General features: G+C 44.3%; 1 protein-coding gene across 2 annotated transcripts in view; it reads left to right on the top strand.

Annotated features, from left to right (window-relative positions):
* NKAIN2 (sodium/potassium transporting ATPase interacting 2) overlaps window positions 1-17292 on the top strand; it is a 1260259-nt gene that overhangs the window by 593425 nt on the left and 649542 nt on the right. For both annotated transcript variants that reach the window (XM_038771617.1, XM_038771616.1), the window contains exon 2: window positions 16005-16142. In XM_038771617.1, the coding sequence (XP_038627545.1) occupies window positions 16005-16142 (138 nt within the window). The remainder of the gene's footprint in view (window positions 1-16004; window positions 16143-17292) is intronic.

Below are 17292 nucleotides of genomic sequence, written 5' to 3'. Positions count from 1 at the left end.
CCCTGAGGGTAACTAGTCCTTCATGGAAAATTTATGTTGGAAATCCAAGAATTTCCCCCAAGTAATCCTTTGGCGGTGACCTCTTAAAGATTTTGTCAGGACTCAGACTCAACCCCTTCTATCTGTGGCAAGGAAGGTGGAACTGGCTTTCTGATAGCGAGTCCTATCATGGAACTCTGTGGCTTTCTTTTGTAGGCCCCTAGGTTTTCTATCAATCAATCAAATTTGAGTGCTTGTTGTGTGGAGAGAACTATACTAAATGCTTGGTAAAGTACAACATGAGTTGGTAGACATCCTTGCTCACAACATTCTGTGTTTATTGTATTAAATGTATTAATTCCCTAGGCATTAACCAGGGTCATTACTACTAATTAATTATGCTATTGGTTAAGTGATTACTATACGCCAGGCACTCTTCTGTGCACTGGGGTACATAAAAAAATGATTGGGTTGAACACAGTCCTTGCCCCACAAAGAGATCATAGCCTTAATCCGCATTTTAAAGATGAGGGAACTGAGGACAAGAGAAGTTAAGTGACTTGCCTAAGGTCACACAGCAGACAAATGGTGGCACTGGGATTAGAACCCATGACCTATTCTATTTATTTTATTTTGTTAGTATGTTTGGTTTTGTTCTGTCTCCCCCTTCTAGACTGTGAGCCCGCTGTTGGGTAGGGACTGTCTCTATGTTTTGCCGACTTGTACTTCCCAAGCGCTTAGTACAGTGCTCTGCATACAGTAAGCACTCAATAAATATGATTGATTGATTGATGACCACCTGATTCTCAAGCCTATGCTTTAGCCATTAGGCCATGTTGCTTCTACTCTTGCAGCCAAGTGGAAGACAATCAGCATCAGGGACCATAAATGGGAAACATCTGCATAAATTTAGGAATTTTTCAGCCCAGTCCCCACTGGCTCCCACTTTGGAGCTGTCAGTCCCCACCGTGGATTAGAATGATGATCCAAGTATCTTCACCATCACCAGCAGGTCTGGACTTGGGGTTAGGCAGGTGGTGTTTTTATCCTAGGTATCCTCCCCACTGAATTTATAATCTGGGAGAAAATCAGAAACAACCCAAAATAAACGATCCTTGTGGCATAGCTTCGGCTAACAATTGGTAGCAAATTGAAAACAAAAGGCCTTGATCACCATTAGTGTGTGTATATTTGTGTGTGAAGCGGTGTGGCTTAATGGAAATAGCCTAGGCTTGGGAGTTAATGGTTTGAAAGGATGGGTTTGAATCCTGGCTCTGCTACTTGTCAGCTGTGTGACTTTGGGCAAGTCACTTAACTTCTCTGTGCCTCAGTTACCTCAATTGTAAAATGGGGATTACGACTGTGAGCCCTATGTGGGACAACCTGATTACCTTGTATCTACCCCAGCGTTTAGAACAGTGCTTAGCACATAGTAAAGCACTTACCAAATAGCATCATTATTATTGCTATTATTTGAATATACTCCATTTTATTATTGATATTAATGATAGCAGTAGTATGTATTCATTGTTGTATTGAGCTCTTACTGTATGCAGAGCACTGTACTAAGTGCTTGGGAAGTACAAGTTGGCAACATATAGACATGGTCCCTACCTAACAGCGGGCTCACAGTCTGTGGTAGTTGTGTTTCTTAGGATTTAGGAAAACCTAAAGCAGTAACTTCATCCATTCATTCAGTAGTATTTGTTGAGTGCTTACTGTGCAGAGCACTGTACTAAGTGCTTGGACAGTACAATTTGGCAACAGATGGAGACAATCCCTACCCAACAACAGGCTCACAGTCTAGAAGGGGGAAACAGACAACAAACCAAGTAGACAGGCATCAGTAGCATCAAAATTTATTTATTCTGATGGTATTGACAGCTGTCTACTTGTTTTGTTGTCTGTCTCCCCCTTCTAATAATGATAATGATGGCATTTGTTAACACTTACTATATGTGAAGCACTGTTCTAAGCACTGGGGTGTATATAAGGTGATCAGGTTGTCCTACGTGGGGCTCATAGTCTTAATCCCCATTTTACAGATGAGGTAACTGAGACCCAGAGAAGTTAAGTGACTTGCCCAAAGTCACACATCTGACAAGTGGCAGAGCCGGGATTAAAACCCATGGCCTGTGGCTCCAAAGCCCATGCTCTTTGCACTGAGCCATGCTGCTCCACTGTAAGCCTGTTGTTGGGTAGGGACTGTCTCTATATGTTGCCGATTTGTACTTCCCAAGTGCTTGGTACAGTGCTCTGCACACAGTAAGCGCTCAATAAATACGATTGATGATTTGTACTTCCTACAAGAGCTTGGTACTGTGCTCTGCACACAGTAAGTGCTCAATAAATACGATTGAATGAATGAATGAATCAAAGTAAATAGAATTATAGATACTCTATTTGCCCAAAATATTTTGCATTATGCACAGTGAGGAATGGTTTGGTCACACCATTCCACAAAGACACAGCTGCCTCATAGCAGCAGCAGTGGAAGGAGTTGGCCTTGAGAGAGAGGACCAGAGCAGAAGGAAGAGACACGGGGAGGTGAGGGATCCATTCATTCAGTCATATTTATTGAGTGCTTACTGTGTGCAGAGCACTGTACTAAGTGCTTGGGAAGTACAAGACGGCAACATATAGAGACGGTCCCTACCCAACAACGGGCTCACAGTCTAGAAGGGGGAGACAGACAACAAAACAAAACATGCAGTCAGAACAAATAGAATTAAAGCTAAATGCACATCATTAACAAAATAAATAGAATAGTAAATATGTACAAGTAAAATAGTGATAAATCTGTACAAACATATATGAAGCAGGACGCCCAGGGTAGCAGGTGAGAGGTGGGTGCCTTCTTCAGGCTGTGGGGAAACAGCCTTCTTTGTTGTGCACCCAAAGGGGAGAGATGGGGGCAGATGGGGAGCGAAAGGGGCCGTGAGTGAGGATGGTGGCTTGGCTATGGGAGCACTTTACAAGCTGTTTCCAGAAGAGCGGCAGGAAGAGCAGGTGCTGCTGACAAGTAGAAGCCGGAGACCTGAGGCAGCCTGTTTGTCCGTCGGCCTGCTGGCCCACCTACCTGTGAGGCAGCATGGCGTAGTGGAGAGAGCATAGGTCCAAGAGTCACAAGGTCAGGGGTTCTAATCCCTGCTCTGCCACCTGTCTGCTGTGTGACTTTGGGCCAGTCACTTAACTTCTCCGTGCCTCAGTTACCTCTTCTGTCAAATGGGGATTGAGGCTGTGAGCCCCACATGAGACAGCGACTGTGTCCAACCCGATTTGCTCGTATCCACCCCGGCGCTTAGTACAGTGCCTGGCACATATTAAGCACTTAACAAACACCATAATTACTTCCTGGGCTTGGGCCCCTCCCAGCTGGAGGCAGCTTCTTTTGCCGAGTGGGGCTGATGCTCACCATTCGTTCATTCAATTGTATTTATTGAGCGCTTACTGTGTGCAGAGCAATGTACTAAGTGCTTGGAAAGTACAAGTTGGCAACATAGAGAGACGGTCCCTGCCCAGCAGTGGGCTCACAGTCTGGAAGGGGGAGACAGAAAACAAAACAAAACATATTAATAAAATAAAATAGAGTAAATATGTACAAATAGAGTAATAAATCCGTACAAACATATATACATATATACAGGTGCTGTGGGGAGGGGAAGGAAGTAAGGTTGGGGAATGGGGAGGAGAGGGAGAGGAAGGAGGGGGCTCAGTCTGGGAAGGCCTCCTGGAGGAGGTGAGCTCTCAGTAGGGCTTTGAAGGGAGGAAGAGAGCTAAGCCACATGGGAAGCAGCGTGGTTCAATGGAAAGAGCACGGGCTTTGGAGTCAGAGGTCATGGGTTCAAATCCTGGCTCTGCCACTTGTCAGCTGTGTGACTTTGGGCAAGTCCTCTTCTCTGGGCCTCATTTACCTCATCTGTAAAATGGGGATTAAGACTGTGAGCCCCCCGTGGGACAACCTGATCACCTTGTAACCTCCCCAGTGCTTAGAACAGTGCTTTGCACTTTGTAAGCGCTTAATAAAGGCCATCACTATTTATTATTATTTATTTATTTATGGGGCTCTGAGAGCCATACCTTGCCAGTCCCTACATTAGGGAATAGAAGGCAGAGTGCCTAGTGGAACGAGCCCATGCTCCGGAGTCAGAAGACATGGTTCTAATCTGGGCTCCACACTTGCCAGCTGTTTTAACCTTGGGCAAGTCATTTCATTCATTCATTCAATTGTATTTATTGAGCGCTTACTGTGTACAAAGCACTGTACTAAGCACTTGGGAGAATACAACAATAAACAGACACATTCCCTGCCCACAGTGAGCTCAAATTTCACTTCTTGTGCCTTACTTCCCTCCACTGTAAAATGGGGATTCAATACCTATTCTCCCTCCTATTTAGGCTGTGAGACCTATGTGGGATAGAAACTCTATACTACCTGATTAATATGTATTTACCCCAGCACTTAGAATGCTTGACACACAGTAAGTGCTTAACAAACATCATAAAAAAAAACTAAAAGAGCATGGGCTTTGGAGTCAGGGCTCATGGGTTGGAATCCCAGCTCTGCCAATTGTCAGCTGTGTGACTTTGGGCAAGTCACTTAACTTCTCTGTGCCTCAGTGACCTCATCTGGAAAATGAGGATTAAGACTGTGAGTCCCCTGTGGGACAACCTGATCTAATTATAACCTCCCCAGCACTTAGAACAGTGCTTTGCACATAGTAAGCACTTAATAAATGCCATTATTATTATTATTATTAATAATGATAAAAGATACCACTGGCATCTTTTCAACAAATTCCTCTATTATGGTTACTCTTAAGTCAATCATATTCATTGAACACTTACTGTGCACAAGAGCATTGGACTAAACACTTGAGAGAGGACAATATAATGGATAGATTCTAGGCCCACAACAAGCTCTACAGTCTAGAGAGGGCACACATTCTAGAGTGTGACTGTAGTCTTCATGTAGTCTTATATAAAAACACTGTGTTGTTCTACTGAATTAAATGTTCCCTGTGGAGGCACCAGAGCACCAACGATGGTAATAATTATAATAATAATGGTATTTGTTAAGTGCTTACTATGTGCCAAGCACTGTTCTAAGCACTGGAGGGGCATATAAGGTAATCATGTTGTCCCACGTGGGGCTCACAGTCTTAATCCCCATTTTACAGATGAGGTAACTCAGGCAAAGAGAAGTTAAGTGACTTGCTCAGAGTCACACAGCTGACAAGTTGTGGAGCAGGGATCAGAACCCACGACCTCTGACTCCCAAGCCTGTTCACTTTCCACTGAGCCACGATGGTACTTTAGAGCAAGGCTGGGGACCTGGGGCAATTCTGTGAGGCAGAAGAAGAAAATTTAAAACAGATTCCTCCTCAGATGCCTAATGCTTTCCACTTGTTCGTTCATTCATCCATTTAATCATTTATTGAGTGCTTACTGTGTGCAGAGCACTGTACTAAGTGCTTGGGAAGTACAAGTCGGTAACACATTGAGACGGTCCCTACCCAACAACAGGCTCACAGTCTTGAAAGGGAAGACTTGGGGAGACAGACAACAGAGCAAAACATAATAACAACATTTTTGTTGTTAAAAATCAGTTGTTGGGATAAGACCCTGAGCCAGTCTCAGCCGGGATTCCAGTGACCCAGCCCCTCTTGGACCACCATCATAGGGATGGTTGAAAATGTGAAAGCTTTCTTGATGTAGAGCAAGTGAGGGTGGGCAAGGGACCGTCCCCAGAGACATGAACTTGGTTCTGCGGTTTCTGCTGGACTGCTTGATGGTGCTACACATAAGACGAAGCAGTAGTAAATTTTTTTTTCCCTGCCTCAGGGTAGCCAAAAGTTTGGAATTGGCTCTGGTAACAGATAATAATAATGATGATGATGGTATTTAAGCACTTACTATGTTGAACATTAATTTATTCAGTCGTATTTATCGTGCATTTACTGTGTGCAGAGCACTGTACAAAGCACTTGGGAAGTACAAGTCGGCAATATAGTGTTCTAGGTGCTGGGATAGATAAGAGGTAATAATAATTATGTTTGTATTTAAGTACTTACTAGGTGCCAAGCACTGTTCTAAGCGTTGATGGGGGGATACAAGGTCATCAAGTTTGTCCCATGTAGGGCTCACAGTCTTAATCCCCATTTTATAGATGAGGGAACTGAGACCCAAAGAAGTTGTGACTTGCCCAGAATCACACAGCTGACAAGTGGCGGAGCTGGGATTAGAACCCATGACCTCTGACTCCCAAGTCTGGGCTCTTTCCACTGAGCCATGCTGCTGTAATCAAGTTGGACACTGTCCTTGTCCCAAATGGGCTCACACTTTAATCCCCATATTACAGATGAGGGAACTGAAGCACTGGAAAGTGAAATGACTTGCCCAAGGTCACTCAGCAGATAAGTGGAGGAACTGGCATTAGATCCCAGATGCTTCTGACTCCCAGGACCATGCTTTATCCTCTAAGCCATGCTGCTTCTAACAGATGGCAATCAACTTTGTTTTCGATGGTGAAAAGCAGCATGGCCTAGTAAAAAGAGCTCGGGCCTATGAGAGGACCTGGGTTCTAAACCCGGCTCTGCTACTTGTCAGCTATGTGATCTTGGGAAGGTCACTGTGTCTCAGTTCCTTCATCTGTAAAATGGGGATTAAGACTGTGAGCCCCAGGTGGGACAGGGACAGTGTCCCCCTGATTAACTTGTATCTAGACCGATGCTTGGCTTAAGTTTTTTACAAATACCATTTTTTCCTCTACTCTGTAAAATCGCTATGGGCAGGGAACCTATCCACTAATTGTTTTGTACTGTACTCTCCCCAGTGCTCTGTACATAGTGAGAGCTCAATAAATACCGCTGATGGTTTTCTACCCAAAGCAACTTTAATATGGTGTAATGGATAGAGCCCGGGCCTGGGATTCAGATGTTGGGAGCTCCAACATTTATCTGCTGATGTAGGGCAAGTCACTTAACTTCCCTGTGCCTGTTACCTTATCTGTTTTTTTTTAAAAAAAAAACGGGTATTAAGAGTGTGAGCCCAATGTGGGGCAGGTAAGCACTTAACATGATTAACTAGCATCTACCCCAGCACTTAGAACAATGCTTAACACATAGTAAGTGCTTAACAAGTACCATTATTATTATTATTACTATTTAATAGCCCATTATAGAGGATAGGCATGGATGGGAGGAGGCAGCAATGGACAAAAGCTTATCCATCATGGGCAAACTAAATATTGCACTGGTTTTATTTTGGGGTGGCCAAGTTTCAGGTATAGGAGGTAAAAGCTCTGCACTATTGTTTGTCCCTAAGTGCCAGTCTTCCTTAAGGTCATGCTGTATCCTCCCCAGTGCTTAGAACAGTGCTTTGCAAATAGTAAGTGCTTAGCAAATGCCATCATTATTAAGATCTCTGACTTCCTTCAGCCTCACCTCACTGCTAAAAGCTCTTCACACTGCTTCTTCTCAGCCCTTCCCTATTCATTCATTCAATTGTATTTATTGAGCACTTAGCGTGTGCAAAACAATGTACTAGAGAAACAACTTGGCTTAGTGGAAAGAGCCGGGGCTTGGGAGTCAGAGGTTGTGAGTTCTAATTCAGCTTTGCCACTTATCAGCTGTGTGACCTTGGGTAAGTCACTTCACTTCTCTGGGCCTCAGTTCCCTCATCTGTCAAATGGGGATGAGGACTTTGAACCCCACCTGGGACAACCTGATTACCTTGTATCTCCCCCAGTGCTTAGAACAGTGCTTGGTGAATGCTTAACAAATACTAACATTATTATTACTAAGTGCTTAGCACTGTACTAAGTGTAAACTCTTATCTCCACAGGCTCAATCTCTCCCCACCCCATGTACAAGATTTTACAGCCATGCTGAGCTGAGGATTTTTGGGTCCTCACTCCTTCCTCACCCACCCAATCTCTCCCCGACCCCATAGGGCCTGAGATTCCCACCCCCAGCTTGAGTAAGCAGGCAGACCCTGTGGCCAACATCCATTTCTCTCCTGATAAGCTCCTCAGCCATTTGGGTAACCTGGAGCAGAACAAGGCAGAGTCCATTCATTCATGTTATAGATGTGATACCAGTTAAAAGACAATCATTTTAAGATGTCTGTGTGTAAAGTACCAAAAGTGTCTCACTCATCCCATCCCAACTGAGTTACTGCATCAGCATCCGTTCTGATCTCCCAACCTCCTGTCTCTCCCTACTTCAGTCTATACTTCATTCTGCTGCCCGGATTATCTTTCTATAGAAAGGTTCTGGGTACGTCACCGCCCCTACCCCTTCAAATATCTCCAGTGGTTGCCTCACAACTTCTATATCAAGTAAAAACTCCTCACTATTGGCTTCAAAGCACTCCATCACCTAAGCCCCCTCCTACCTCATCTCCCTTCTCTCCTTCTACATCCCTGCACATGCTGCTCCTCCAGTGCTAACCTTCTCACTGTGCCTCATTCTCGCCTGTCCCACTGTCATCCCCTGGCCCATGCCCTACCTCTGGCCTGGAATGTCCTCCCTCCTCAAATCCACCAAACAATCACACTCCCCCCAACAACTCCTGTGCCTCAAAGCCCTACTGAAGTCTCACCTCCTCCAAGAGGCCTTCCCAGACTAAGCACCCCTTTTCCTCAGCTCCCTGTCCCCTCCACCTCATCCCAACTAGCTTCCTTTGCTCTAGCCCCCTCTCCCTGCCCCATTCATTCATTTATTCATTCATTCATTCAATTGTATTCATTCATTCAATCGTATTTATTGAACGCTTACTGTGTGCAGAGCAGTGTACTAAGTGCTTGGGAAGTACAAGTTGGCAACATATAGGGACAGTCCCTACCCAACAACGTGCTCACAGTCTAGAAGGGGGAGACAGACAACAAAACATGTAGACAGGTGTCAAACCCATTAGAATAAATAGAATTATAGCTATGTGCACATCATTAACAAAATAAATAGAATAGTAAGTATATACAAGTAAAGTATATAGAGTAATAAATCTGTACAAACATATATGCAGGTGCTGTGGGGAGGGGAAGAAGGTAGAGCAGGGGGGATGGGAAGGAAGAGAGGAAAAAGGGGGCTCAGTCTGGGAAGGTCACTGGAGGAGGTGAGCTTGCAGTAGGGCTTTGAAGGGAGGAAAAGAGCTAGCTTGGCAGAAGTGTGGAGGGAGGGCATTCCAGGCCGGGGGAGGTCGTGGGCCGGGGGTCAACGGTGGGACAGGCAAGAATGAGGCACAGTGAGGAGGTTAGCGGCAGAGGAGCGGAGGGTGCCCCACAGCACTTGTGTTTATATGTACATATCAATAATCATATTTATTTATATCGATACCTTCTAGTCCCCCTTCTAGACTCCCCCCCACCCCCAGACTGTGAGCCCGTTGTTGGGTAGGGACTGTCTCTATATGTTGCCGACTGTGCTTCCCAAGCACTCAGTACAGTGCTCTGCTCACAGTAAGCTCTCAGTAAATACGATTGAATGAATGCCTGTTTACTTGTTTTTATGTCTGTCTCCCCCCTTCTAGACTGTAAGCCCGGTGGGGGCAGGGATTGTCTCTCTGTATTGATAAATTGTACTTTCCAAGCATTTAGTACGGTGCTCTGCACACAGTAAGCCTTTAAATATGACTGAATGAATGAAAAGTGCAACTTGAATGATCGATTCAGCTTGTTTCCGACACTATCCAACCTCCTATCTCCTCTTCCCACCCGCAAAACTTGCCTTCTCTCCAATCCAATTTACATTGTAGGAAGAACAGTCCTTAACAGAGTCCTTTCCAAATTGTACAGTGTAGAACTGGATGTGTTCTTTGTTGCCAATTGAGTCTGTTTTTTCCCTTGCTCTCACTATATGTGCACAGTTGATGTAGTCTGACTCAACCATTATATTGAAAACTCCATGAGAACAGAAATCATATTCTTTCATTTAGTTGTGCTCACCCAAACCCATAGTTCAGTGTTTTGTACACAGAAGGCTTTCAGAGCAAGAGCTCTGCACCCACTTGGCAGTGTCGCCCAATGGAAAGAGCACCGAACTAGAAGTCAGAGGACTTGGATTCTAATTCCAACTCTGGCACAAGCCTGCAGTGCTCCGCACACAGTAAACATTCAGAAAATACCATCGATTGTTGGGTGACCTTGGCCAAACCAATTCTCTGTGCCTCAGTTTCTCATCAGTGAAATGGGGATTAAACACCTGTTCTCCTTCCTACCTGAACTGCGAGCTCCATGTGGGACAGGGACTGTCGGCCTGATGATCTTGCACCTACCCCAGTGCTTAGTACAGGGCTTGGCACATGGTGAGTCCTTAACAAATACCACCAGTATCATTATTACAATTATTATTTAGTCAGTAAAAATGAACCAATCTGATATTGGGGAGTAATGATGTTGAATCTGATTCCCTTTGCTCTGGGGATGAATCTAGTGCTCGTGTGTGTGTTTCTCTCTCTCTCTCTCTCTCTCTCTCTTTCTCAGTATTTGTGTTTACTAGGCACTATGCTAAAAGTTGTGTAGATACAAAGTAACCCAGCTGGGTATAGTCCCTGTCCCACATGGGGCTCACAGTCTTAATCCCCATTTTACAGATGGGGTGACTGAGGCACAGAAAAGAGAAGTGACTTTCCCAAGGTCACAAAGCAGGCAGGTGAAGGAGCCGAGATTAGAACCAAGGTCCTTCTGACTCCAGCCACAAGCTAGGCAGTCCTCTTCATCCACAAATCCTAACACATACTGAGGTACAAAGAATAGTGATAATGCAGGTAAGGAAACATGTCAGAGCCTAGCAGAAAAAAACAGAAAGAGACATATTTTTAAGTGAAGATTAACATACCCACTTATTCAGTCTCTGGTGCCTTGTAAGTAATGTTTGATAGTTCTGTCACCAAAAAACTCGTTGATATATGTTGATGTAATTTCTTTTTAGCTTTGCAGACTTAGTGGAGGTGGTATACTCTCTCTGTTTTTTTCATAATTAACTCAAGTACTGCTATTTTCTTCTATAATTGGTGTATTTATCTGTGTGATTTCCCACTGTTTGAATGATGCATCTCATCCTGTCTGTTTTCCCCACTGAGTCTGCATCGCTGCCCGAACCAAAGTTTGTATAGTCGAGTCTGTTAGCTCCGTTGCTGCTTGGCCTTTCTTATTTACCGTTTGTTCAGTCCAGGAGAGGAAGAGAGTTCTGTGTCCCAAGGGGTTTAGGCAATTTTTAGGTAATAATGCTTGAGGTGCCAGCACTGCTTTGTGGATACCCTTAATTAATTTTACCCAGACATCCATACTCTGCCTAACATCATATGCGGGTCTCATGTACACAGTGTTGATTGCCTTGGTGATAGGTGAAGAAGCTATTGGAAGTTTGAGATTGGAGTTGTCAGGATGTTCTGAGAGGTTGTCCTATATCACTGAAGCAGCATGGCCGAGTGGGTAGCGCAAGGGTCTGGGTTCTAATCCTGGCTCTGCCACTTGTCAGCTGTGTGGCCTTGGACAAGTCACTTCTCTGTGCCTCAGTTACCTCATCTGTAAAATGGGGATTGAGGCTGTGAGCTCCATGTGGGACAGGGACTGTGCCCAACCCTATTTGCTTGTACCCATCCCAGCGCTTAGTACAGTGCCTGGCCCATAGTAAGTGCTTAACAAGTGCCACGGTTATTATTGTTATAATCATATCAATCAACAAGCCAAAAAACAGCTCTAGGCTGATGTAATGGACACAGAAACACAGAGATACAAACACAGAGTTGATAGACAAAAATCCCTGCCCTCAAGCAGCTTACAGCCTAGTGGGGATGTCCCAGGAAAGCCATGGAAAGGGCCGCCAGTGTTGGTGGCTGTGGAGGAGGCATAGCAACTGTTCAATAAATAAACAAAGGACTGTTAAAGGAAGAGAATGAGGTTGTGAAAAAACATGGGGAGGTGGGGGAGATGTGTGAGAGGGGGACTGGGGAAACTGAGGCACTTGTTCAGGATGCTGGGAGGGGAAAAGCCAAGGGCTGGGACTCAAGGTGTGGTCTTGCTGGGTTCAAGTGGGCATAGCAAGGGAATGGGGGGCACACACAGGCACAGGTGGAAGGGGGTGGCCCAGAGGTGAGGGTGAGGAGGTGGTAAAGCAGGGTGGGGAGTAGAAAAAGAGGAAGAAGGATGAGGAAAAGGATGATGGGGACACTGTTCTACTCCCTCCCAAGAGATGCCATGATTGAAAGTAGGGAAGTCTATTTCTCCAGGCAGGCATGAAACCAACCTGAGGCAGGTCTGAACGAGCAGTGCTGGAAGGGACTGGTAGGGAAAGGGTGAGGCGAGCATCTCTAGAGCCACCTCCACCCTTGCCTTTTTCCCCTCTGTGTGACAGGGACATGGTAATAATAATTATGGTATTTAAGTGCTTACTACGTGCCAGGCACTGTAGGAGAAACAGCATGGCCTAGTGGATAGAGCGCGGGCTCTAATCCCGGCTCTGCCATTTGTTTGCTGTGTGACCTTGGGCAAGTCTCTTAACTTCTTTGGGCCTCAGTTAACTCATCTGAAAAATGGGGACAAAGACTGAGAGCCCTCTGAGGAACAGGGACTGTGTCTAACCCACTTATCTTGTATCTACCCCAGTGCTTAATAAGGTGCCTGGCACACTGTAATTAACAAATATCACAGTTGTTATTACTATTAGGTGGAAGAAAACACAGTGTTGTGGGGGCCCAGTGGGTGTGACTTGCTCATGCCTCTGCCTCATTGCTCTCAACGATTCACTGCTTGGGACTTCCCCACAAACCAATCACTGGGCTCACCAGTCACATTCAAACTCTGTTCCATGTATTGGTGACAGTGTCGACTTTGACATTTTGGGATTCCATATTCATTCATTCATTCATTCAATCGTATTTATTGAGCGCTTACTGTGTGCAGAGCACTGTACTAAGCACTTGGGAAGTACAAGTTGGCAACATCTAGAGACGGACCCTACCCAACAGTGGGCTCGCAGTCTAGAAGGGGGAGACAGACAACAAAACAAAGCATATTAACCAAATAAAATAGAATAGTAAATATGAACAAGTAAAATAGAGTAATAAATCTGTACAAACATATATACAGGTGCATGGGAAGTTACTTCTCTGTGTCTTGCTGCTTCAATCAGTCAAACAAGCATCAAGTACCTGGGTTCTATTCCTGGCTCCATCACTTGTCTACTGGGTGACCTCGGGCAAGTCACTTAACTTCTCAGTGCCAATTGCCTCATCTGTAAAATGGAGATTAAGACTTGGAGCCCCATGTGGGACAAGGGCATGTGTCCAGCCTGATTTGTTTGTGATTAATTTATGTCTGTCCCAGCACTTAGTACAGTGTCTGGCACACAGTGCTTAAATACCATAAAAAAATCAATCTGGTATTTACTGAGCACTTATGGTGTGGATAGAACTGTACTAAACACTTGGGAGAGTACAGTGCAGTTGGTAAACATGATCCCTGTCCTCAAGGAGCTTTCACTTCACTGGGGGAGATAGGCATCAAAATAAATTATAGATAGGGAAATTGGCAGAACTGAAGATTAAGGGTGGGATGAGTGTCAAAAAGTGAAGGATGACCTCTTGGGGGGGATATGATTTTAGAAGCACTTTGAAGACAGGAAGATTGGTGTTCCAGGCCAGAGGAAGGATGTAGACAAGGAGTCAGAAGCCAGGTTAATGAGATTGAGGTATAATGAGTAGTTTGCTATTTGAGGAGCAGTATGTGCAGGCTGGGGTGTTTGTAGTAGGAGACCAGTGAGGTAAATAGGAGGGAGAAAGTTGAATGAGTCCTTTAAATCTGATGATAAGGAACTCCTGTAAAATGTAGCGGTGGATGGACATCCATTGGAAGTTTTTGAGGAGTGAAGAAACCTGGACTGGATTTTATTTTATTTATTCATTTATTTATCTTTTTTGTTTATTAGGAAAATGATCCAGGCAGCTGAGTGAAGTATGGACTGGAGAAGGGAGAGACAGGAGGCAGGGAGGTCAGCGAAGAGGCTGATTCAGTAGTCAAGGTGGGGTACAAGTTTTTAGATCAGAGTGGCAGTTTTTTAGATGGAGAGGAAAGAACAGACTCTAGACATATTGTTAAGGTAGAACTGACAGGATTTGGTGACAAACTGAATATGCAGGTTGAATGAGAGAGAAGTCAGAGATAAGGCCGAGGTTACAGACTTGAGGCAGGGAGGATAGCGATGGTGTCTACAGTTATGGGAAAGTCTTGGAGAGGGCAGGGTTTTGGTGGGAAGACAAGGAGTGCTGTTTTTCAGTCATGTTAAGTTTGAGGTGTTGACAGAACATCCAGGAACAGATGTCCCAAAGGTAAGAGGAAATCTAAGACTGAAGTGGAGAAGAGAGGTCAGGGATGGAGAGGTAGATTTGGGAATCATCTGTGAGGAGGTAGTAGTTGAAGCTGTAGGGGCAAACAAATGCTGTCCAAGGAAATGGGTGCAAATGGAGAATAGAAAGGGACTCAGAACTAAGCCTTTAAAGATTTCCACATCTGTGAAGCTGAAGACTTAAAGTGCTTCTAGATTTTTTTGGTCCAGGAATGAATTGCTGTGAGAGAGAATAACGCAGATGGGCCTGTCACTCTGTTAAAGCTTAGTCTGGGGGTTTCCTAATGGACTTCAGGATATTCAGGTCTCATGTAGGCCTTAACTCCTTATTAACATTTTCTTCTAATGCCTCTGTGGGGAAATGCTCGTCTACTGGGTGAATTCACTGAGGAGCAGGCAATTATTTAGGGCATATTTTATCCGAAGTGCTTGCTTTCAAATTAAGTCAAGAGGGAAGGGCATACTTTTAAGTGTTGATATGGTAATTAGAAATGTCATAAGTGTGTGACATGTCTTAAATCACAGATTATTCTTAAATTATTGGATAGGCATAGCGTGATTTCACCTTGGGAGTGGGTGTTCCAAAACTATTTCCGCAAAGTTGAAATTCTTAGAAATTTCACTCTTGGGGAAAAATCCCCCAAAGAGAACTTTTTGTGAAAAAAAAAAAAAAAATGTGGTGCCACCCTAGCTCTCCCCTCTTCCTGCCTCCAAGTCTCTCCCTGCCAAGTTTATCTGGGCCAGAAGTGACATAGCAATTGCCCAATCACCTCTCCTCAGGCAGCTAATTGTCCCAGAGACAATTAAATTTGCAGGGAAGAGGTTGGAACTCCTGGATGATAGGACATTTATAGATTATTGGCATGTGTGTGTGTTGGACTTGCGGGGAGGTGAAGGGGAGGAGGGGTCATTTGCACCTTCCTTCCCCCATTCTCCATTTCCAGGGTAAAATGATAATTGGCTGAAAAGTGGCAAGTCTACAATTAGAGGTGGAGAGCTGAAGAGAAACAAACAGGGAACCCTTAGGATGTTCATGTTGAAAGCACCCATTTTAACATATGTCATTTCTTTTCAGCACCTCTCATTTGCCCAACAAATGTGGATTTCTGGCCCTTCATCGATTTATTGATTGAGTGCTTACTGCATGCAGAGCACTTTACTAAATACTTGGGAGAGTATGATACAACAGAGTTGGCAGTCATCCTGTCCACAAAGAGCTTACAGTCTGGAGGGGCTCTTCCTTGTATCCCCCTGGCAAAGCCCTTCGTAGAGCTTTTAATAGCATATAGTATATTCCCGATGATCAGTCTTCATAGAGATCTGGTTTTCCCTGCCATGGCATGATGGGAAGCATTGGATAGTGTAGGTGACAATGTAATTTTTCCTGCTTCTGCACATGTGACATCCTTGAAAATGCTGTTTGAGATCTGAGCAAAATCACCCTTGAAACAGTCTGGGCTGGCCAACTCAAACCTGGCTACTCTGTTTTTTTCCTGAGTGATAAATGCTGTTTGCATGAATACAATAGGTTGTACAACTTCAAATTCAAATCTCCCTCCCCCAGTTCTAAAGCAGTGCATTTTTGCAAGATATAATTATCTGAGCCTCCTGCTTCCTTGAAAGGAAAAGCATTCTGACCAATTTTTTTTTTCCTCCTCTCTTTCCCTTCTCTGCTCCTAGGTTTGTGTACTGGAGAGGCAGATATTCGACTTCCTTGGTTATCAGTGGGCACCAATCCTGGCCAATTTTGTGCATATCATCATCGTCATCCTAGGACTCTTTGGAGCCATTCAGTATAGACCTCGCTACATAACGGGAGTAAGTACTTTGCAAGTCGTGATGCCCTTCTACCCCTATGTTGGGGGGAAGCAGAGTGAGAGGGCCCAATTAACCATTTTCTCTAAAGACTGAATTTATGAGCTACTCTTAAAATCATTTTGCACCTTTTATAGTAGCCCTGAAGCAATTGGAAAAATGTTCAGCTGAAGCACCTGGAAGTGAATGCAATCTCGGATGGTACTTTCTGTAAATAATGTAATATAGAGTGGTTTACATCCTGAGAAGTATCTCCATGTCGGTAGATTATAAAACCAGATGTGGCATAGGCCGATGGCATACTTTTGAAGAGCACTTTAGCTTTTATACCTTGAAAAATAATTTCCTCTCCTCAACAGACCAAAAGAGGTGCTCAGGATAATTAAATAAAAGCAGGTGGCTACTGGTGAGGTAAAACGATCCTTGCCACATTAGGATTAATATTTGCCATAAGGAGAGATCTGAAAATTCAGAGCCATTGTCTTGGTGTTCTCCTTCACTTGGTTCCTCTGCATTCCACAATCCTACCCTCCGTTGTACTTATTTAACATAAAAGTGAAATCTGGCAGTAGCAGTTGCTATGGGAACCATAACTTAGAATTTTTGTTCCCTTGTATGTGGGAGACTTCAGCCATAGTGTTTTATTAACGTGGAGTTTTGCCTCTCCTCTGTTCCAGTGCCGGGAGAATATAGGTCCATTTCAAGTCTCAACCTGGTGATTGGAAAAGCAAATCTGAATGTTCAGTCATTTGATTATGAAGGGAAATTGAATTAGGCGTCAGGCTCCACAGGGCTTGAGATGTTTAGTGAGATGAGATCTAGGTTAACGCCCAGGCATACCACCCAAGAAAGTGACAATTAAAAGTCCTTTATCTCCATACCTTTCAAAATGGCATCAAAAGGTCATAATCCAGGTCATTTCAAGAATTACATCTAGTCTTTGGTAAGCAGTTCATTCTGGGAATTATCACTCATCCAATGCTGCTCTGTTCAAGTGAGGTGAGCTGTATTCTGAGATGGGAGGAGTTTAAGACATAGAGTTTCTTCCATTGCACTGCTTTCATAATGGATTAAGGCATGATGCTGTGAACGTAAACTTAAATTGGGACACCGAGACGACTCCAAGGGCTGACTGGGCTACGGAGAAGCCAGT

Source organism: Tachyglossus aculeatus, chromosome 2 (genome assembly GCF_015852505.1).
Source record: "Tachyglossus aculeatus isolate mTacAcu1 chromosome 2, mTacAcu1.pri, whole genome shotgun sequence".
NCBI lineage: Eukaryota > Metazoa > Chordata > Mammalia > Monotremata > Tachyglossidae > Tachyglossus > Tachyglossus aculeatus.
The sequence above is the reverse complement of the archived record's forward strand: the minus strand, read 5'-3'. Positions and strand labels throughout refer to the sequence as shown.